The sequence below is a fragment of the Clupea harengus genome, chromosome 20 (genome assembly GCF_900700415.2).
Source record: "Clupea harengus chromosome 20, Ch_v2.0.2, whole genome shotgun sequence".
NCBI classification, from domain to species: Eukaryota; Metazoa; Chordata; class Actinopteri; order Clupeiformes; family Clupeidae; genus Clupea; species Clupea harengus.
The window spans coordinates 1,424,860-1,447,359 of record NC_045171.1 but is presented as its reverse complement, the minus strand read 5'-3'; the positions used below and the strand labels follow the sequence as shown (position 1 = coordinate 1,447,359).

Below are 22,500 nucleotides of genomic sequence, written 5' to 3'. Positions count from 1 at the left end.
GTGTTTGGGTGAGCTCAGTGGTGACAGGGTCCAAATGTGCTTTCTCGACCCTGGGAAGATCAGACATCCTTGACAAGAAGACAAGAAGCTCGGTTGAGGACTTTATTTTGACTGAGATGTTAAACATTTATGGCGTCAGAATTAGATAAAAGTATATAAGTATATAAACCTTTGTGAGTGAAATTGCTTCACGTTCATCCTTGTGCTGTGAGTGAGCCCGATTGCAATTGTTATTGAATAAATATACTGATCTACAACTCCGGAGTCCTGAGATAACTTATCTTTTTCTTTTTCTTTCGTCTAGCTTCTCACGAATTGGTGGAAGACATTGATCACAAGGGTAAGAGATGACAGAAGACTGTTCGATTGTGTTCCTTTATTGTGTGTTGTGTGTACTAGTATTGTATTTACTGTATATTTAATATAGTGTGTTGTGTGTACTAGTGTGTATTTACTGTATATTAACCCTAACCCTAACCCTGTATATTTAATATAGTGTGTTGTGTGTACTAGTGTGTATTTACTGTATATTAACCCTAACCCTAACCCTGTATATTTAATGCATGTTGTGTGTACTAGTGTGTATTTACTGTATATTGACCCTAACCCTAACCCTGTATATTTAATGCATGTTGTGTGTACTAGTGTGTATTTACTGTATATTGACCCTAACCCTAACCCTGTATATTTAATGCATGTTGTGTGTACTAGTGTGTATTTACTGTATATTGACCCTAACCCTAACCCTGTATATTTAATGCATGTTGTGTGTACTAGTGTGTATTTACTGTATATTGACCCTAACCCTAACCCTGTATATTTAATGCATCTTCTCTCCACAGTCAGCTACTACGCCTCCATCTTTGGCACTCTGCAGCTGCTGTGTCTGCTCACCTGTCCTCTGATTGGCTACATCATGGACTGGAAGATGAAGGAGTGTGGGGATGAGAAGAGCGGCGGTGGCAGCGCAGATCAATGGTGAGAGGGAAAGGGCTGGAAGAGCCGTGGAGTTGAGAGGGAAAGGCCTGGAAGAGCAGTGGAGTTGAGAGGGAAAGGGCTGGAAGAGCAGTGGAGATGAGAGGGAAAGGCCTGGAAGAGCAGTGGGGTTGAGAGGGAAAGGGCTGGAAGAGCAGTGGGGTTGAGAGGGAAAGGGCTGGAAGAGCAGTGGAGATGAGAGGGAAAGGCCTGGAAGAGCAGTGGGGTTGAGAGGGAAAGGGCTGGAAGAGCAGTGGAGTTGAGAGGGAAAGGCCTGGAAGAGCAGTGGAGTTGAGAGGGAAAGGGCTGGAAGAGCAGTGGAGATGAGAGGGAAAGGCCTGGAAGAGCAGTGGGGTTGAGAGGGAAAGGGCTGGAAGAGCAGTGGGGTTGAGAGGGAAAGGGCTGGAAGAGCAGTGGAGATGAGAGGGAAAGGCCTGGAAGAGCAGTGGGGTTGAGAGGGAAAGGGCTGGAAGAGCAGTGGAGATGAGAGGGAAAGGTGGAGTTGACTGGTGAGAGGGAAAGGCCTGGAAGAGCGACTAACGACTAACTTGCTCTGTGTCGTTTTTTCTCCTCGACTGCTAACAGCGTGCCGTCGGGTCCCAGGCGCGACAGAAAGATCCAGAAAGTGACCAACGCCATGAGAGCTTTCACCCTCACCAACCTCCTGTTGGTGCTGTTTGGAATTCTCTCCCTCATTGACAACCTGCCTCTCCAGGTGATATATGTGTTTGTGTGTGTGTCTGAGATTCCAGTACAGACCGGCATGTCTGTGGTTGACCTCTGACCCTGCCTCTCTTGCTTTCTGTAGATTTTGACATTCATTCTTCACACGATGGTGAGGGGATTCATCCACTCCTGCTGTGGGGGCCTGTATGCGGCAGTGTAAGTGCTCCACAATAACACACAGTCATGACCTCCACAATAACACACAGTCATGACCTTTCAGGACAATGCCTCTAAAGGTGGAGAAGCATTCAGGAAGTGGCCTTTTAGTCATCCGTTAGTGTTTGTTTAAGTGTGATGGGAAACAGTCCAAACACATGACGCTTAAACAATGAGTGTCCATAAAATATACCCACGCCCTACAGTGCGTCACAAGTAAATACACACCATGCAGACACATGTATACACACTCAAGTTCTGCGTTTCTGAAAGAGTTATCTCAGTGTAATACACCACGCAGACACAGGTATACACACTCAAAATCAGCTTTTTCTGAACGAGTGATCTCAGTGTAATACACCACGCAGACACACACATGTATACACACTTAAGCTTTGCTTTTCTGAAAGAGTGATCTCAGTGTAATACACCACGCAGACACACACATGTATACACACTTAAGCTTTGCTTTTCTGAAAGAGTGATCTCAGTGTAATACACCACGCAGACACAGGTATACACACTCAAGCTTTGCGTTTCTGAAAGAGTGATCTCAGTGTAATACACCACGCAGACACACACATGTATACACACTCAAGCTCTGCGTTTCTGAAAGAGATATCTCATCCAATCACTTGGTTCTTCTGCAGATACCCATCCAATCACTTTGGCACTCTGACCGGCTTCCAGTCCATGATCAGCGCCTTGTTCGCCCTCCTGCAGCAGCCCCTGTTCATCGTCATGTTGGGGCCTCTGGGGGGAGATGCCTATTGGGTAAGAGCATGTCTATCATGTTGGGCCCTCTGGGGGGAGATGCCTATTGGGTAAGAGCATGTCTATCATGTTGGGGCCTCTGGGGGGAGATGCCTATTGGGTAAGAGCATGTCTATCATGTTGGGGCCTCTGGGGGGAGATGCCTATTGGGTAAGCGCATGTCTATCATGTTGGGGCCTCTGGGGGGAGATGCCTATTGGGTAAGAGCATGTCTATCATGTTGGGGCCTCTGGGGGGAGATGCCTATTGGGTAAGAGCATGTCTATCATGTTGGGCCCTCTGGAGGGAGATGCCTATTGGGTAAGAGCATGTCTATTACCATCTTCAGCTCAACACAACACAGAGGACTCAGCCAAGCCTGACACAAGACACTTGATGTGAGGCAGGTGCATCTAATCCAGTCCCCGTCTCTATGTATCTCTCCCATGGGATTGAGTCATTTACATTTAGTCATTTAGCAGACGCTTTTGTCCAAAGCGACGTACAAGGGAGAGAACAGTCAAGCTAAGAGCAATAAAAAACATGGTGTAACAATAAATACTACTTTACGTAAGAATTAGGAAAAAAAAACGACCTAGAAAGGAAAAAGAAGTGCTGCTGAAGTGCAAGTTAAGCGAAGTTAGTTTGACACAAGACACTTGATGTGAGGCAGGTGCATTTAATCCAGAGCAGTCCTGTCTCTATGTATCTCTCCCATGGGATTGACTCTGTGACTGCAGAGATAGTGTTTACTTGAAGCAGTTCTTTTGTCCGATTTAACCAGAACCGGAATCCATCCCTTTCCTTACACAGGAAAAGTAATTAGCATGCTAATCTCTTTGGACATTTCCTTGTTGGTTGACACATTGATACTAAATTGAACTTCTTAGTTGCTTATTACAAATCTCGAAGAATCTATATGTCTTAAGATTTGTTTGTTAGAACATAAAGTATATACAGTGGGGAAAATAAATATTTGAACCCCTGCCGATTTCGCAAGTTTGGCCACTTGCAAAGAAATGTGTGATCTATAATTGTAATAGCAGGTGTATTTTAACAGTGAGAAACAGAATATCAACAAAAAAATCCAGAAAACATTTATAACATTTATGACTTAATTTGCATTTGATGAATGTAAAGACAGCAGTTGAAGTTTCCCTTGAAGTGTAACTTCAGCAGCTCTAACCATAGGAGCTCAAGGAACACAGCGGCTAACCTCACGCTTGTCTTCACCAATCAGATCAACGTGGGAATGCTGATCTTCTCATTGGCCGGATTCCTGCTGCCCGCCTACCTGTTCCACCACCGCAGACACCTCATCCAGGAGAAGGAGGAGAGGGACAGACAGTCTGCTTCCGCTGAGCAGCAGCCCCTCAACCATGCAGAGACGAACGGCCACAAGCCCCACATCAACGGACACTCGCTGGAGGCTTAGCTTTCCCCACGCAATGAACAACTGGACGAAGAAAACTGTTTAAACTATGCACACGTACATATACACTCAAACCCACTAACACGTAAACTATGCATACAAATGTAAACGTTCTCCTCGCAGTAGTTTCGGTTCTTCTGATGAGGTTTAGGTGTCCGGAGGTTAATTGTTCAGATTGGAGAGGGTGTAATATAGTAAGGCAGGGTTCATGTTTTTATAGGTACTCACATGCAAAGACAAATCAGCCGTCCAGCACAGCTTGAGGAAGACTGTAGGAAATCGGACCACGGCCCACGCTACACGCACACCTACCCTGTCACTGAAATACAGTATCTACCTCTTCCTTTTCCGCTGGCCAGCTCACACAGAGATCTGCATGAAGGATCCTTTTAATGTGTTTTAATGTATACGCCCGAGTATGTTGTTCATGTCTTTACGTCCGTCTCAGGCGTTGAGAGTGGATCTTAGTGGAAGTGTCCGGTTGATTTCAGAGTGCCATATTATGGAGGGAAACTGGTCAGCCATTAATTTGATCTTTATCAGCTTTAACCAAAGTGTTTTGTATTATAAATGTCATTTCTAAAAAAAAATAACCAAAAGTCCAACTGTGAACCATCTGCTCAAACAGCTCTCCATGAATTCAAAGCCTTGCAATGCATTGATGTTACATAAATGGAACATTATTTTATATATTCTGCTGCATTTTTGTGTAAGGGAATGAACTTGTTTATATTTTAATTGTAAGTGTATACATAAATATTAAGGTCCTTAGTTTGCTGATGTTTTCAGGTTTGTGCTTTAAGGTTTTCAAGTGTGTATTTCTTTGAACTTGTCTGGAATTGTTGGAAAAAAAAAATACTGAAAATGGAGTTGGCCGTGAGAAGGGCTTTGATTGTCATGGAAACCAAAGGATGGTTTTCTAGCATTTTGCTTGTAAGATTTATTCCTGCCCTGTGTGAAACCAATGCCTTATAATAGTATGCAATCTATAAGGGCGAGATTTACTGAAGGCTAAAATACGTTGTAAAAATGTTTATGCTCGCTTTTTCTCATTGGTGACAGTAGCTCACCATGTGTCACCATAGGTCGTTATTATACTCAAGTGCCACAACATGTTTGCCATGAATGTAACGAAGTACAGCTCCCAGTTCTCACCTGGAGAAACCAAAGTCCCCTGAGCAGCTCTGTTCAGACATCCTTCTCAGGGCTAAGTACTATGCAATGCACTCATGGATCCATGCGAGGGCTCATGTGCTCTCTTGTACATCATAGAAGTCTTCAAATTCTATCAATAAAATAGCAGGAAATCAATCGAACTTGAGTGTCCCTGTGTCTGACTTACTTGCCTGTTCAAAGTATTTCAATGTTCAAAGTAAAACATTTGAATAAATATCAATGAATTATGCTACACACACATAAAAAAAAAAAACTCTCTCAATTAGACGATCCACACAACAAAGTTTTATCAAAAGTTTATTAAATTGAGTTGACTGTAAATACAGTGATCTGTACAAGGATCTCTAGTGATTCTCTTCATCCGTGTCACAAACCAGTCTTATATAACACACACACATCCTCACAAACACACACACTGGGCTCCGGCGGGCTCCTCCGCCTATCTCAGACTGTTGCTGCCAGGCTGGGAGCTGGTCATGCCCGGGTGATCGGGACTGTGGCGATTCTGAGATGGATTAAGAGCAAGAGATTAATCTTGACGCCAATCGACCAGGATTTAAGGAAGAATAGTAAAGATCTGGGATTAACTCACCTTCTTCTTTTTCTTGTCCTTCTTTTTCTTCTTGCGGTCAGGATCATCATCCCTCTTTTTCTTCTTCTTCTTGGGATCAGAATCTGACGGTGTCTCTGTGAATGAGACCGTACAGAATGTTAAGGCTTCTCTAATTCAATTCACATACATTTGAGGCCACTGATCTCTAGTGGTTGCCTTGCAGTACTGCAACTGGTCACACAAAACATCCACAATACAATAATTCTATTGAAAATGAAAGCACAACAATAGCCAAAACCCATCTAATTTCAAACCTTGAATTAAAAAAATGTCTAGGGCATGAAAATGTTGACAACCCTTTGAAGACCAAATAACTTATTATCTTCAGTTAATTAATTAACTTAAAAGGACCAATCACAAGTTGAGATAAGAATGTCTCACAGTGGTGTCAATGCGTTTTCTGCTATTGTTTAGACTTTTTCCACCTCCAAACCTACACTGTCAGCTTGTCAGCTTAAAGCAGCAATAAGGAGTTCTGTTCCAAAACTAGTAAGCTAACTACCTAAAAGGCATGCAAAAACCTTGCAAACACCACCAAAAGCCCAGCTGACACTGATAGAAGCTTGCCAACACACTAACTGGTGTCTTTTGGCAGTTTAGCTGGCAATGTAATGCGTGTGAAAGCTTGTCTTCCATTTTTGCAGGGTGTACCAGCCCGTTACACAGAACTACATAGGGCATATTCTGGATGGCTAGTGGGGAAGACACAGGTGTCCTTCACATGACTGTATGCTATCAAAATTAATTTGAGGATGGTACCTAATGGTACCTAAACTAGTTGCCTATAAAACCATATCTCAAAAGGTGTCAAATTGTTGCATAGTGTTACTTTAATATGAAACACTGTGGATGTTTTGTGTCATCAGTTCCTACTGCAGAATGCCTTGGCTAAGAGGGATCTCTGTGGTACATTTGAAAGAACAATCACCTGGTGGAATAGGGTCCTGTGGTCGATGGTGTCTGTGCTTGTGCTTGCTTTTCTTCTTTGGCGGTTGAATATGCATCAGCCTGTACTGTTCAGGAAGCTAGACATGCACACACACGCACAAACAGTAAATTAAAGAGTGACACTTAAAATATAAACAGCAAATGAAAAAAAAAAAGGGTTGTGTCATGAAGTGCAATCTTCCAACTGTGTTAGGGTATAAACATGGGAAAGAATGTGGTCAGCATGTGTGTGTGTAGCCCATGTGTGTGTGTAGCCCGTGTGTGTGTGTGTGTGTAGCCCATGTGTGTGTGTAGCCCATGTTCTTTACCGGTCCAGTGTGAAGTCGGAAGCCAGTTAGTAGATTTCCAGTCAGCGGACTAAAGGAGTTGCCACACACTGGTGGCTTCTCTATGAGAGACCTTAGGGAGCTTCCATCCTGCACCCCAGGGACGTCTATCATACCTGAAAAACATCACAGTACCTTATGACCTGACATGCCTGAACTGTGTACTGCACTCTTTGACAGATGTGTTTTTTAACACAAAACACAGAAAATGGAATGTCAAACAGACATTTCCGAAAACACTTCCAAGTAATTTGCCACATAAGCTATAGACCCAGACAGGTGAGGTTAAATACATTTCACACGGTTGTTACTCTTTTAAGGATGACACGTACCTGGAAGCTCCGGTAGAAAGTTGCTGAGTTTTCTTTGACTTTCTTTCCACAGAATTTGTTGTATGCATGTTCCAGGTTATAATGTGTGATAAGATTTGTGTTTCCCGTTAGATCGTTGCCGACTGAGGATAAAAAAGCAAGCAGATGTCACAAGGAATTGTATGTTTTGATTACAAGGTAGTCATCTGCGCTGGATGACTCCCACTGATAGCATTTCGCCATCATATTAGCTGCTAATAGTAGCAGTATATTCTCACAATCTCTACCGACTACTTGATCATGTTCAAGTTTACTACACGGCTAAATACTATTACTTGTAAAATACCGACGGATTAAGAAATATGATTATTTCTGATTGAAGACAAAAATACCTGGCAGTTCCCGAAGCAAATAAAAGGGTTCATTCATGACACCAGGTTTCCGCAGAGCAGGCCCTTCATCCCCGTGCTGTGGTGGTATCTGAGCCGGCATTGACACTTGGTTTTGCGGAAGGGGTGGCGGTGGTTTCCCTGGACCAAAACCTATTGCCGATGAGCCCGGAGGTACTTGAGTTTCACTTTGGCCAAACAATGTGGAAAATATTTCGGTCATAGCTGAAATAGCGATATCATTTAAACTAACATAACGTGCAATTACATCCAAGACTTCCAGACGATTTCCCAAACACTGTGTTCTCGTATGCTAACTTAGCGATCTACCAAAGATGCCTAGCGAAAATGTTCCTGGACGAGTCCTACTTTACCGTAATACAACGAATATAAACCATAGCATGTCCTAATGCTTTGGTGGTCAAATGTTTTGTTTTGCCAGGCCTTTTATTTTAACTAGCTTCTTATATTATGTCTTGCACCCACACAAATGTTTTGTCGAGTAGAATACAAGAGTGCAATTCAAAGTTAAAAGCAAAAAAATACCAGTTCTAATCTTAGTGCATGACCAAAACATAACCAAATCATAGGTGTATCAAAGTGACAGCAACATTTCTGTGTTTTAGACATTTTTATTGCATTTTTCTGGCCTGACAAAGCAACCACATTTCTTAAAACCCTGAAGAAAAGACTCAAAACATTCAGGTGTCAGGTATGTTCAATGTCCAATACAATACAAGGAGACAGTCTTCATCAGTTCAAAACATCGTGTTATGATCAATGACTTTCAAATAGGTGTGCTGTAGAATAGTTAACATAGAAATATGAAAAATACCATTTAGTGACACAAACAAACAAAATAAACCGTTAACATCTGATTTTGATCTTAAATTTATTAAACATAAATACAAAAAAACAAAACAACACACAAAAGAGTTCCCTGGTTCTTCTAAGAATTTAGAGTCCTTCAAAGGTCTCATCTGGGCAGAGTGTGGATATGCAGGCCCCCAGATCTTCAACAGAAGCCTGCAAAGAGATGGGAAGGAGAAGTGAAATCAGAAGGGGAAAAAATCAGTGGGAATCAACTGAAGTGAAAAGTGACAGACTAAACTGATGTTGTCTAACTGTACTCATGGCAGTAACCGTGGTGACCAGGGCTAGAAGTGCCAGTCCACCACATCTTCAAACTCAAAATTCAACTCTAGTCGAAACACAAGGATCAAAGTAAATCCACTTCAGATATGATTACATGCGTTGCTCTGACACTAACCGGCACAATGTTAAGCTTGTTGGTGTTAAACCCCACCATGTTTGGGATATTTACAGAGAATTTGATTTGCCCTTTCATGTTTTATGAACTTGGTCGTGGTGTGATCCGATTATTCATTCGCTGTTATGTCACAACCAAGACTGTGCCACTTCCATTGGAGTACCTATCCAAGACAAGTTATCTTTGGCATCATTTAGTAATCTCAACAGACAAAAGGACCATATTAAATTTCTGCAGAAAAACGTTACTATTCACATTATTTACAGTTTTCCAGAACACAGTATTACCCTTTGAAATAAAAAACAATGTATCTCTAAAATGACATACTGAGGGTATTCAAAAACTTTGCCAAAAGTACACCCAGTGTCAGTTTGGCAATAATGTCAATACAGTCTTCTGTGGTCCCTCTGGTATGAGCCAATCCAGGGAGAGTAAGATGTTGTGCTCCTATACGTTGTAAACTCCCCATTATGCTTATTTGAACAATAAACAATCATAAATATCAATATTCAGTTCAATTCAATGCCATTCCATATTTGTACACACTATGAAGAAAGATCTCATCTCTATTGCTGAATGTTTACATTGCTCTAGCCATCATTACAATAAAATGTTATATAATGTAATGTGATAATATAATGTAATAAAATGCAATGTGATAATAATATAATGTAATATAATGAAATGTGATAATATAATGTAATATAATGCAATGTGATAATAATATAATGCAATGTGATAATAATATAATGTAATATAATGCAATGTGATAATAATATAATGTGATAATAATATAATGTAGTTATTTTTGCCACTCAGTTTGAGGTTGCAAGTGTTCTCCTCAGCCCTCACCTTCCACCCGTCCACAGCCGCTGTGATGCGCTGCTCCGTGTTAGCGATGGCGCTCCGTCCCTCCCGCACCCTCTCCGCCAGCGCTGCGTTCTCTTTACGCAGTTTCTCCAGTTCTCTCCTCATGTAGCGGTCCTGTTTTGTGTAATAAGGAGTCAGGAAACTACCCACATCCTGCTCTGGGACCCCACTTGGACGCCTGAAACACAGAACCGAGTCAGCCAAATGGAGTCGGCCAAATGGGAACAACAATGACCCAAACAGATACTCAGAAAAAAAAAAAAAAAAAAAAAACAGCTCATATGGCGATTACTGCACATAACTTAATGTGAATGTAATTGTCAACACAATAATAAACAGCATAATAAACATGGCTAAAATAAAATGTTAACACATCATTCTTAAACATTCAGTTACTCCATTCAGGGGTACTAGACCAAATAGCGCTAAAGAGAGAGATACAAAATGGCAGTAATAGCCTCTCACTTATATAATATATATACCGGTACATATTTTTGTGACAATTCACTTTCTACCTAAATGTTCACATTTTAATATATCTTGTAATAACCCTTGTAATTGTGTTCATAATCTTATTACATTACACAAACATTACTGAATCACAACTTTATTACATTATGGACACAATGCATGCATAGTTTTTATGAGTTGTTACAGCACTTAAAAGCTGCAAGGCTCACCAGGCAGCTTGAGTCTTATCTTTTGCCAGGACACACAGTCTGTCCAATTCATCCAATTTACACTGTAGCTCACCTTCCTCGACCACCCGGTTGATGTCATCCTAGTCACACACACACACACACACACACACACACACACACACACACACACACACACACACACACACACACACACACACACACACACACACACACACATTATTAAACCTCACACACAGGACAAGGACACTCACTGGCTAAGTGTATTGGAAACATGTAACCTGAGGATAAAGGTTGGGAAGGGGGGGTCTCTGAAAAGGCAAGGCCTCTTTCCTAGCATTGTTGTGTACACTGGCGTGTTACTATGAGGTCAGTTGTGTTTATCTGAGGCAAAGTAGGGGAGTTATTAACCTAAAGTTGCACTTGGCCGTTGCTGTTGCACCACTCTGAACATATGTCTTAACAGCTGTGAGTAACATGGCACAGTAACAGTCAGTGGCAGTCACACAAACACAAACCTGTATATTCTTCTGGAGACTAGCGACAAACTCTTGATGAATGGCTTTAGTCATATTTGGGTTCTGCTTGTAGAACGGGTGGAATGAGTGCGCAAACCTGTGGAAACTTCAAGGCACAAAACAAATCAAAGATGCCCAGCCAGAATACAAATTCGATTCGTCAGAAGGGGTGTATAAACTTGCTATTCGCATGGAGTACAGTGCGACTAAGGCTGATGGAAACGGGTTTGTTCGCATAAATTCGCCTTTGTTACAATTTTATCAGGCGTTTCCGTTAAACTGAACAACTTTAGTTTAATCCCAGAGCCCTTCCCCTTGATTAGGAGAGTGTGCATGTATCATTCAAACAACACAACTGGTTTGCGACTGAGTTAGATGGAAACTTTAACCAGCTTAACATAGCTATGTTCAATGTGTATCTGGCCACAATAATGCATACCGGTACGCTCCTATTTACAGCCTATCCATAGGTAAAACAATTGTTAAATACTAAAACAATGTTTAATAATGGGCTATGGCCAACGTACCTGGCGTCAGCTACAAGTCGTTGCAAGCTTTTTTCCATGACTTTGTTGAAAAGCGTCAGTCTCTTCGCCTGCGGGGCCGAACTGGTGCATTTATCTGTGGTGTTCGCCGAAACATCGTCGTTGACACTTCCCTGATTCGCAGTGTTATCTGTCGGTTGTCTGTGTTCTACTACATCCTCATCCATATTTACACTGCTGTCCCCGATCTTGAAGGAAATCATTTCCGAAGACGGGCTTTAGCTCCGTAATTCCGCGCCAAAACAAAAACACCACCCACCTACGGAAAGTCTTGAGGGTCAACCCGCTCAGGAAAACAGTCATGAACAGTCTAACGGGAGTTTGACAGATGGACAGCAACAGCTCTACGGAGTTGTCCAACCTGCTGTGGCCCAGCTTCGGCCCCAAATAACCACTCCACATTTGTGCCACTCATTCAAACTGGGCCACGCAACAGCTGTGTCATGGTACCATGTGTCATATTAGCCCTTGAGTCGAGTTTATTTCAGCTACCTCTCCTCGTTCCCTTTCCTGCTCCACATTTCTCAATGGGTTTATTAACTGGAGTATTTTCTTTCTTTGTTGACTTACCGCGGATTTACAAATGGCTTCTAAAGCCATATTATATAACCTCATTTTTCATTTCAGTTGCTTTTCTTGTGACACGCAAATGTCCGGGCCTTTGTGAAAACCTGCCGTCACAACGAGAAGATGGCAACTCCTGCGATTTTGACTGGGTCAGTAGCAGACTACTTTATTTCACTGAGCCTTTAAGGGTCTTCCCAAATAAAAGTTGTGTGTCAGGCCTACACTAACTTACTTTATTCTGTCAGAGAGAGGTGGAGATCTTGATGTTTCTCAGTGCTATCGTCATGATGAAGAATCGCAGAGCATGTGAGTGTCAACCAAATGCATAATTACTCGACCTGCGGGCTATAGGCAACACGGGCACATTAAAATACCTGTTCTTTTATTGTAGGTGTTTAAAGTTACTGTGGCGGCTCATACGCGTTTTTTGTTGCAGTTACCGTGGAACATCATATTGGTAATGTCTTACTCTTCAGCAAAGTGGCCAGCGTCATTCTATTCTTCAGGGTGGACCTTCGACTGGGCCTGCTCTATCTGGCTATCTGTGCCGGTAAAATACCCCTTTATTCATTAAATTATATCTTCTTACATTTGCACCATGTTTGTTTCTCAAAGTATATTCATGTGTGTATCACTCTTAATTTATTTGAACAGTGAGACACATACACGTCTTTCCTTGATACATTTCTTTACCATGAACTAACTACATGCATTTCATGTTGAGATAGCATGCGACTGAGATCATATTTGAATTCCAACAGTCAATGACTAAATTCTTAATACCTTTAGATAATCTTCTGTTTGAAACAGTGATATGCCCACCTGAAGCATCATTTCCTCCCTATTGATCTTGCTTGACATAACAGATGTCCTGACAATCTTTTCAAAAAGTCACAGTTGCAAATATGGAATTGCATTTTATTATTTTAAAGCACTGTGGTCATTGAGGATGAGCTCCATCAGAGCATTAATAATGGCCTCTCTCTCTCTCCCAACAGTTTTTGTGATGACCTGCACTCCTCCCAATATATATGGGGCCAGAGTATATCACATACTTCAATGACAAAACCCTTGATGTAAGTGCATCACAAAATGTCCTGCTTGGTGTATTCAAATGATTCACCGTCAGGTGTAATGTAATCTCAAAATCTATCACTACTTTAGGATGAGCTGCAGCAAGACAGTCGGATTACATGGATTGTTGAGTTCTACGCCAACTGGTCACCGGAGTGTCAAGCTTTTGCCCCTGTTTTTGCAGAACTCTCACTCAAGTAAGACACACACACACACACACACACAACAAAGAGCAGTATGACTAGAAACGACTTTTAGATTTTGAGAAGAAGTTAGGGACCTTCCATAGAATTCTGACTCAGCCTATTTCACAACACACAAAGGCATAAATACAAGTTCTTTCATCTTATTCCACAGATATCACGCTACATTTCTGCGATTCGGAAAGGTAGACATTGGTCGTTTTGGAGAGGTGGCCGAGAAGTAAGTTACCGCTCCGTGACTTCTCTCACTGTAGACACAAATGATGTGCTAGGCAGCGGACACTGGCATTGTGTCTTTCCTCATGTTCACAGATATCATGTGCAGCCCTCCCCACTTTCCAAAAAGCTGCCCTCCCTGATCGCCTTCCAAGGTGGCAGTGAGTTCATGCGACGCCCCCATGTGGACAAGAAAGGAAGAGCCGTGTCCTGGACTTTCACCGAGGTACTGTTTCCCCGAGCCCGGTCCAAAATCTTAAGGAATCACTAATATTAAATGAGTTGGTACGATGTCGTTTTTAACATAACAATGAACACATATTTGTAATGAACATAACGTTTAAGTTACAACTGTTACACAAATTAAAGTTAAACATGTTATGTACCTTGTATGTTTCAATATATTTTTTTAAACACTGAAATGAGCCTATGAGCCAACTAAATGAGCTTGTTCTTCATTATTATACATATATTAACTGGGTCAGCTTTTAACCACTAATTAGTAGACTGTTAACAGTTAGATTTATGTCCATCTCGTGAAGGAGTAGGATGAGAGCAGGGACTAAGTGATCATGTCCCCCTCTTTAATAGATTATTCATAGAGCAGTGTTTGTGATGGCCAGCGTCCCACTTCATGTAGCCTGGTGCCTTTCCAGCAAGTTTATCTGTGCTGTGTTCACCGACACCGTTTTCAATAGAAGCCTACCAGATAATATACACACAAACTAAGACTGGCCAAAGTGACTGTAGGCTTGTGAGCCTCGTCAGTTATAATCCTCTCAATGTATTTTAATGTCTCGGCCTGTTAGACATTTTTCTGTTGTCTTGTTCACGTGTATTGTCTTGTTGTCTTGTTGACGTGTATTGTGCAGGACAACATCATCCAGGAGTTTAATCTGAATGAACTCTACCAGAAGTCAAAGAAGCTCAGCAAGGGGCGAGATGAGAGCGCTCAGGAACCGGAGCAACCCTCAAAGGCAGAAGAGGACCCTGTTGAGCCAGAGCCAATGAGCGAACAGTTAGAGAACTCAGAATCGAAGAAGGACCAGTAGGGGAATGAACACAACAAAGATCTCAAGAAATGCCAGCTCTGCTGAATGATACTTAACAAAGACTAATAAAGACGGTGTAAATGCATTATTGTCATGTAATAGATGGACCCTGGATGATCAAACACCTATCTGCCTTGTATATCTCGTCAGTATCAATCAATGAATATCTCTCTCGTAAGGACCATGTTCTTGTCTCCCTCCTGGGTATGAATCCACAGGTCTGGTTCTCTTGCGTTCACTATTTGGGTTCGTTTTCACACAGCAGACGACTTGTCATGTGATGACGGCAGTGCTAGAGGGCATCTAGTGATTCATACTTCAAAGACAATGTATATTTCTGTCCGAAAAAGTCTAGACAAAGTTTAATGTTATCTGATTACTTGAACTCATTCACATTTTAAAACCCAAACTGCTCACTGGTACACATATCATGTTTGAGGAGACGGTGACCTTTGAGTGACCCCTGATGTTCTGATCTGTCTCAAATCCACTGCTTGTAAAAACAGCTTAAGTCTTAATACAGCAACCAAAAACATCTTCTATTTACATGCTCTACAAGTACAAAGCCAGAGAGACAGTTTATCCCAAGATGTTCAATAAATAAATTAATTGAAGTTATATATAAAAAAAAAAAAGGGTTCCAATAAAGAGACAATATTTCATCAAGAATTTGTTGTCTTTATTTCTCTGTTGTCTCATGAAAAAAAAAACCTTCAGCTTCAGTAAAGGGACAGGAAAAGGGTGAAACACAACCTCTTTCCTTTCGAAACGCCTTCAGCCCATGCGGTCTCCCCCCCCATACGCTTTGAGTGTTAACCAGGCCAGTGATCACTAATGCATACAAAGCTTCACGTTCGCCAACCTCAAATGGAAGTGTGCATCTAACATAAAAACATTTTAAACACAAAACATTTCAGTGGTCACAGCAGTCTTGATCATCAAATGGAATGCTTTTTCCACTCCTTTGCTCACAACTGTAAAAAGGAATTGCATTGTGTCCGTAACCACCGCTTGCCAATTAAAATGCAACCTCTAAATCTTAGTTCATAGCCCTAAGAACACTTATAAGGCGTTATAAGGCCAGGGTGGAGAGGTTATTAAGCTAGCGTGGTAAAAACAGTGGTACTATGTCTAAACAACAATCGTATGCTTGGCTATGTCTTCTTTGACGGCCTGAACCACATCATTCTTCTGCCCGAGACCAAGTGCACTGATTTAACTCTCTTGGAAACACCATTAACTCCGAATAACACTTCAAAAGCTGAGAGTTAAGGGTGAGGTGTCTTAAAAGCTAATGTTAAGCCAGGGGGTCCATTCGTGATTGCTGCAGAATATGTCTTCTTAGAAATGACAGTCTGTCAACATTCACCACCCACCCACACCACACCGAACATTCCACAGGCAGGTATCCACCCAGAATCAGCAAACAGTCTGATGGCATCGACACAAAGCCACAAAAACACACACTGCAACAACACACACCTTTTACGCCAGTGGTACCACACAAAGTGAGCATTACTCCCACAATGTGTAATATGTGTCGACATCATACACTGTAACAGGGTACCTCGGGGAAAGCAGACCAAGATGTACACTCGTGCATCTCTCCACCCTGTCTTTCCTTTGTTCAAACTCACAGACATGCACAGATCTCAGATCAGATCCTCTACAGTAAAACATAACCTCTTAAGTCAGCCCACAACATTTCAACATCAACCCAAGCACTAGCCCTGCAATGATACAGCAATAAAAAAATACATCTAAAAAGTGCACAGAAACGTTAGAATCTACCGCCACCTTCACCGTCACTACTTATTTGATTCACTCACCAATCGGCATTAGTTCACACGCCTTATTCTGACTGGTTATTCGTTTAAAGCAAGAGGAAACGATGGGACACCAAAATGAGTTGATAAGACAGAATGTTTTGGACGCTGGCAGAGTCGTGGAGGGTAAATGTCTGTTAAAAGTCATTTGATATCTTTAAGTTTCGAAACCTAAAAACAGACTAAATTCATGATGAGCTGTACCAGAAACTCCAGAAACTCTGAGGGGAGTAGTATGTTATTGAAGTGGTGTAATGCCACTCAGGTGTTGAAATACTACAACACATGGCTAGCATGCTCTAATTAAGGTCCATTCATTTCTGGGATTCTCTGAAATGAATGAGAATGCGCCAGCCAGTGATTCCGGAAAGATTTATGAATCGTCGGATACACAACAGTCCCAGCGTGTTTACACCGTTAGAATAGTAATGTTAGCAGGACAGTACAAAAGAGTATTCACCTCTAAGCATGTCACTTGGGATAATACACAGGCTAAAACTGTGAAATGGTGAACATGCACCTTACATTGCACACGTTTTCTTCTTTAAAAATACATCTTACAAAATAGTTTCAGACTTCAAATGGATTCCCTTTTCCATTCTGACATCAATTAGACCAAATTGGATAGGCGCCGAGTGGGTTCCGTTCCGGTACAGGACGCACAGGGGGGTAATAGACAGCAGCCATGCACATACAAATCCTGGACTTTTGAATAATTCTGATGCTGTTTAGATTGAAATCATTTGCCAATATACAAAACAAAGCCCTCCCCAAAAGTCTAGTGTTATATACAAGCATTATGAATATGGATAAGACATGTTAAAACGTTATCTTCAGGGAAAACATAACTGAACAGTGTACGGATTTCGCTCACCCATACTTCTTTTGAGAACAACACAATTATTCTTAATCTTGAAATAAGACAAAGGCGCAAATGTTTTTTCCACATTTTTCCGGACAGACATTTTGCATAAAATCTCCATGTCAAACATTCAGTTACATTCCATTAAATCCTTTTCTTGTGCTGTTGAGCCATTGGCTGCATGTGCTGTCCGTCAAAATCAAGATCCCTGATCAAACCTATCTCTTTGGCTGAGATCTCAAACAGGGTGTATGATTGGCTGATACAGCCATCAATCAAAAATATGAAAAGAGGATTTACCCCCACAACAATTGCACTCTTTTAACCATTTGCCATCTTTCCTGATTCAATTGCCACACACGGTAACTCTTTAAAGATAGATATCTGTATAAAATAACATTTGAATACAGAACACATAAACAAAACATAATAAAAATCTAAGAAAAGTAAAGAAAAAAAGAAAGCAAAAAAGAATTGAAATGAGTCCAGAGGCCAGAAGCACATCTATAGTCATTCAGTGCTCAGTACCTGTGAAACTGATTAGTCAAGGTTTATGGGGAAAGTGAACCTCCACCAATCAAAGATACTATGAGCCTGGTCTTCAGCTGATGATGACTGGCCATGACTCCATGTGTTCATCCTCACAGCTTTCTGCTCCGCATCATACCTCTCATCCCATATACGGACCCAAAGATCTTAACATAGATATAGATTTCATCTCTTATATACTTATATACCCCACTGAAATCGAGTCATTCACTGGCTGTTAAGACAGTCCGTTTCCTTTTTGGATGACTGTGACAAGAGTTCACCCCCAACAGCAGCAGGACAGGAGTCTTTGATCAACTACGCCAACGCGAGTTCACCAGCCTTCATCTCTGATAGTCTTCCTCAGCAGAAGGACTTCAGAAGCGGGGTCGGAGGGCAGTGGGGTGACGTGGCATGGCTGTTGGCGCTACCCTGATATCTCATAGGTCGTGCCCCCAATGCCCCCAATGCCAGTCACTCTCTCCACTTCGTCCCCTGTTCTAGGGGAGGGGTTAAACGATGAGAGAATGATGTGATTGGCCAGGCTGGTTGGAGTTGTGGAGCTGGTTTGGTGGGTGAGAGAGGGTGAGGGTTACCACAAACAGAACACTGCACCTCCTGTAGTCATAGCGACGCAGAGATGCCCCTATTTCCACACACCTCTATGCACATTCATTTCCTCTCTGAGGGGGACACGCATTCAAACGACAACAAACATACAGACACACACACACACACACACACACACACAGCCAATGCATGCTGTGGGAACAGAGTAAAAATAGAGGCGAAAGGACGATACCAAAAGCCCTTCAAAAGTGTGGATTAGAAAAGTGAGAAGCGCTAGTGGCTGTTCTGACCACCACTGGTCATACCTGACCTCTGACCTGACGGGAGATGAAGAGGAAGAGGAGTGGCCTGGCTCAGACGGCCAGTCACAGCCAGATGAAGAAATACAAAATAAAATAAATAAAACATGGCTGCATATCTGTGTTTTATTGTCATGTTCCAAATGAATGTATGATTATGCTAATGATGCAGTTATTAGAAAAGAGTTATAGAAGAAGGCAGAAACCATGAATGACAAGAGTCAGAAGGAAGGAGAGAGAGCAGAGTTCAGAGTTCAGAGTTCACAGAGTGAAAAGAAAGGCTTAGCTTGTTGGCCGTTACTCACTTGGCCACCTGGGTCCCTCCCCCAGCCGTGGGGCGGTGGCGCTGGGCTGCGGCTCCGCCCGTGTAGGACACTGATTGGCCTAGCACAGACAGGAGGGCGGAGCCCGGCGGAGGAGAGCCCAGGGAGCGAGCGCGAGGAGAGTGGGGCGGGGCCTGGACCGGGGGCGGGCTGGTGGCGCGGTACAACGCACGATGGGAGGAGGAGCTTAGACGGGCGGTGGGGCGGGCCTGGAGAGAGCCTTCCCGCTGCTGAGCGGACAGGAAGGGGGAGGAGTATCCCAATATGGGTGGGGGCTCCTTGCTAAGAGGGGTGGGGCTAAGTGGGCCAGGCGGAGGGTGTGGCTTGGGAGGGGAAAGCTCGGGAGCGGCCGACTCAAACTCGGGGCTCTCGGACGGCGTGAGCAGGCTGTCGTAGGACAGGCTGCCGTTGCGCGTTTGATTGGCCAGGCTCTTGTAGCTGGTGGAGGTGGTGGTGCCCTCCGACAGCAGCGGCCCCAGTGCATTGTGGGCCGTGTAGGCCGAGCGCAGGCTCGAGGAGCGGGACGCCCCCGCCGACTGGAGCAGGGTGTCGGTGAACGAGGGGTAGGAGCGCCCACCCAGAGTGGAAGCCCCACCCAGACCCCCCGGGCCCGCACCGCCGCCCCCCTCGACTCCCCCACGCCCACCCACCCCACGCCCACCCCCACCCGGCCAGAGAGACTGGGGTCAGAGACACAGCCGTCCCCACGAGTCATCTATGAGAGACAGACATAGACAGAGAGACAGAGGCAGGCTGAGAAGACAGACTAGGCAGGCAGGTGGAGACCCACAGTGAAGGGTTGAAAACAGAGGAAGAACAGGGGCCACATCATCCAGGGGCCAACCACAGTTAAGGACGGAACAGGGGCCACATCATCCAGGGGCCAACAACAGTTAAGGACGGAACAGCAAGGGAAACTAGATCAGAGTGCTCAAACACAAGCACTGGCTCTCATACAGATACAGATACACACTGACTGACTGGAGACATCCACACACAAACACCGATCACAATCACAAACGGGACCAGGCACAGACATTACTCAAGTCTAGAACTTACTGATTGATAGACTGGCAGTAAATAATCGAGAAACAAGAAGAAAATGAAATAATTAAATGATGGGTCTACTAAACAACGCAGAAATGTGTATGAGTGGGCCTGCCATCCAAATAACAAGGATGTCTACCTATCAACACGTCTCTGTGTGTGTGTGTGTGTGTGTGTGTGTGTGTGTGCGTGTGTTTACCTTGTACGAGTGCGCGATGGCAGTGTGGTTTCTTGCTGGGCTGCTCCTAGCCAGCCGGTACTTGTTCAAAGAGGGGGTGGGCGGAGCTTCATGAAGCAAGCTGCTCTCTGATAGGAGGAGGAGGACAAGTCTCAGCAGAGTGACAGCGTAGCGTAGTACCAGTGTGTGTGACTGTGCATGTGGATATGCTTGACCTACCCTCTGTGTGTGTGTGTGTGTGTGTGTGTGTGTGTGTGTGTGTGTGACATGCTTGACGTACCCTCTGTGTGTGTGTGCGTGTGTGCGTATGTGTGCTTGACCTACCCTCTGTGTGTGTGTGTGTGTGTGTGTGTGTGTGTGTGTGTGTGTGTGTGTGCTTGACATACCCTCTCTGTGTGTGTGTGTGTGTGTGTGTGTGTGTGTGTGTGTGTGTGTGTGTGTGTGTGTGTGTGCTTGACATACCCTCTGTGTGTGTGTGTGCCAGCCCAGGGTAGCGGAGGTCCGGGGGTGGGGGGGGCGGGGGCTCTGCATCAGTAGACTGACTCTCCATCAGCTCCAGACTGCTTTTAGACTGAGCAGCGGACACACACACACACACACACACACACACACACACACACAGATCAAAGAGGGCGCGCAACAACCACAGAAAACACATTACATGGAAATGCAGTACTAAGTAAGTAAGTAAGTAAGACTTTATTTATCTAGCACATTTCGTACAAGAGTTGCAGTTCAAAGTGCTTTACATAAAATCAATAAAAGCAAGCAGCAAGAGCAATACATGATACAAGGTATAAAAGGAATAAAAGGAGTAAAAGTAATAAAAGTAATAAAACCCTTCTGAAATAGTAAAAATAGTGCTAAGACACAAGGCATGTTCCTGTGCTTGTCCGAGGGACAGAGTGTGTGTGTGTGTGTGTGTGTGTGTGTGTGTGTGTGTGTCCGAGGGACAGAGCCATCACATACAGTACCTGCTGAATGCCATTGTCATGCCCTTTGTCCGTCTCATCTTGAGGTGTTGGCCGCAAAAATGGTGGTTGGATTTGGAGAGAAAGAGACTTCTGTAAGCGACCCAGATACCTAAACACACACACACACACACACACACACACACACACACACACACACACACACACACACACACACACACACACACACACAGACATGATACATTAGAAAGTTGTGTTAATATCTAAAAGATAAACTAAAAAGACAAAAATAAGAAACATACCCAATATATTACAAGGTGTGACTTCTGACAAACGAGGACAACCAATATGTGAACATACCTTCAACTTATAGATAATGGAGCAACTGTCTTAAGAAAGTCTAACAAGACTGATGCAATCAAGCAGGTAAAGTATCTAACAAGACTGATGCAATCAGGCAGGTAAAGTATCTAACAAGACTGATGCAATCAAGCAGGTAAAGTATCTAACAAGACTGATGCAATCAGGCAGGTAAAGTATCTAACAAGACTGATGCAATCAAGCAAGTAAAGTATCTAACATGAATGGTGACACTTTGTATCAGCAGTGTTACAGCATGTCCATGTTAAGTCGGTCAGTGGAGCGGAAGTGTTAATGGACCTGGGAGCTTGGGAGCTGCACAGCACGTGGGACACATTCTTGGAGCAGCCCCTGGTGAACGGGTTCACCCCGCCCTTAAACTTCCCCGTCACCTGCAGAGATGTGCAGGAAGACATGACATTGACAAGCGTTTAGAATTTATAAACTTCCCCGTCACCTGCAGAAATGTGCAGGAAGACATGACATTGACAAGCGTTAAGAAATGACATTATGCAGTGTAACTGGTATGACAAGTTGTCATTTTTCCTGTCGATTTCACCGCCACTTGTTCCTGCAGAGCTATAGACATAATGATCATCCAATGTTTATAAGTGCTACCTCTCCGTCCAGCTCTCTCTCTCACCTGATCATCTGATGTTTGTAAGTGCTACCTCTCCGTCCAGCTCTCTCTCACCTGATCATCTGATGTTTGTAAGTGCTACCTCTCCGTCCAGCTCTCTCTCACCTGATCATCTGATGTTTGTAAGTGCTACCCCCTCGTCCAACTCTCTCTCTC

At 43.3% G+C, this 22,500-nt stretch overlaps 5 protein-coding genes and 1 long non-coding RNA gene across 6 annotated transcripts in view; 3 read left to right on the top strand and 3 right to left on the bottom strand.

The window, feature by feature from the left end:
* Positions 1–5,358, top strand: part of slc43a1a (solute carrier family 43 member 1a) — a 16,457-nt gene extending 11,099 nt beyond the window's left edge. Inside the window, exons 10-15 of the mRNA XM_031587309.2 lie at positions 305–340; positions 843–978; positions 1,561–1,690; positions 1,784–1,857; positions 2,508–2,631; positions 3,851–5,358. Of these exons, the coding sequence (XP_031443169.1) occupies positions 305–340; positions 843–978; positions 1,561–1,690; positions 1,784–1,857; positions 2,508–2,631; positions 3,851–4,045 (695 nt within the window). The 3' untranslated portion in view covers positions 4,046–5,358. The remainder of the gene's footprint in view (positions 1–304; positions 341–842; positions 979–1,560; positions 1,691–1,783; positions 1,858–2,507; positions 2,632–3,850) is intronic.
* Positions 5,359–5,502: 144 nt separating this feature from the next.
* On the bottom strand, positions 5,503–8,169 carry med19a (mediator complex subunit 19a). Its single transcript, XM_012814693.3, is given in 7 exon segments — positions 5,503–5,723; positions 5,811–5,905; positions 6,760–6,856; positions 7,088–7,221; positions 7,438–7,470; positions 7,473–7,559; positions 7,809–8,169. Coding segments are annotated over 7 exon segments (732 nt in total). The 5' UTR covers positions 8,029–8,169; the 3' UTR covers positions 5,503–5,657.
* A 163-nt stretch (positions 8,170–8,332) lies between these two features.
* si:dkey-6i22.5 (polyamine-modulated factor 1) lies at positions 8,333–11,932 on the bottom strand. Its single transcript, XM_031587311.2, has 5 exons — positions 11,650–11,932; positions 11,123–11,228; positions 10,626–10,726; positions 9,928–10,123; positions 8,333–8,831 (listed from the first exon to the last, which is right to left on the bottom strand). Exons 1-5 carry the CDS (start codon positions 11,868–11,870, stop codon positions 8,763–8,765), a joined length of 693 nt encoding a protein of 230 aa, XP_031443171.1. The 5' UTR covers positions 11,871–11,932; the 3' UTR covers positions 8,333–8,762.
* Positions 11,933–12,078: 146 nt separating this feature from the next.
* LOC105888929 (thioredoxin-related transmembrane protein 2-B) lies at positions 12,079–15,398 on the top strand. Its single transcript, XM_031557902.2, is given in 9 exon segments — positions 12,079–12,383; positions 12,480–12,540; positions 12,671–12,784; positions 13,233–13,255; positions 13,257–13,310; positions 13,399–13,505; positions 13,666–13,731; positions 13,824–13,953; positions 14,600–15,398. Coding segments are annotated over 9 exon segments (1,008 nt in total). The 5' UTR covers positions 12,079–12,110; the 3' UTR covers positions 14,780–15,398.
* Positions 15,399–16,636: 1,238 nt separating this feature from the next.
* The window catches only part of LOC116217949, an 8,810-nt gene continuing 2,946 nt past the window's right edge, over positions 16,637–22,500 (top strand). The window contains exons 1-2 of the long non-coding RNA XR_004162609.1: positions 16,637–16,721; positions 21,975–21,977. This is a non-coding gene — a long non-coding RNA (uncharacterized LOC116217949). The remainder of the gene's footprint in view (positions 16,722–21,974; positions 21,978–22,500) is intronic.
* The window catches only part of zdhhc5b (zinc finger DHHC-type palmitoyltransferase 5b), an 11,818-nt gene continuing 6,240 nt past the window's right edge, over positions 16,923–22,500 (bottom strand). Inside the window, exons 7-12 of the mRNA XM_031557903.2 lie at positions 22,005–22,096; positions 21,378–21,495; positions 20,875–20,983; positions 20,434–20,540; positions 19,849–19,902; positions 16,923–19,813 (exon numbers count right to left, since the gene is read on the bottom strand). Of these exons, the coding sequence (XP_031413763.1) occupies positions 19,166–19,813; positions 19,849–19,902; positions 20,434–20,540; positions 20,875–20,983; positions 21,378–21,495; positions 22,005–22,096 (1,128 nt within the window). The 3' untranslated portion in view covers positions 16,923–19,165. The remainder of the gene's footprint in view (positions 19,814–19,848; positions 19,903–20,433; positions 20,541–20,874; positions 20,984–21,377; positions 21,496–22,004; positions 22,097–22,500) is intronic.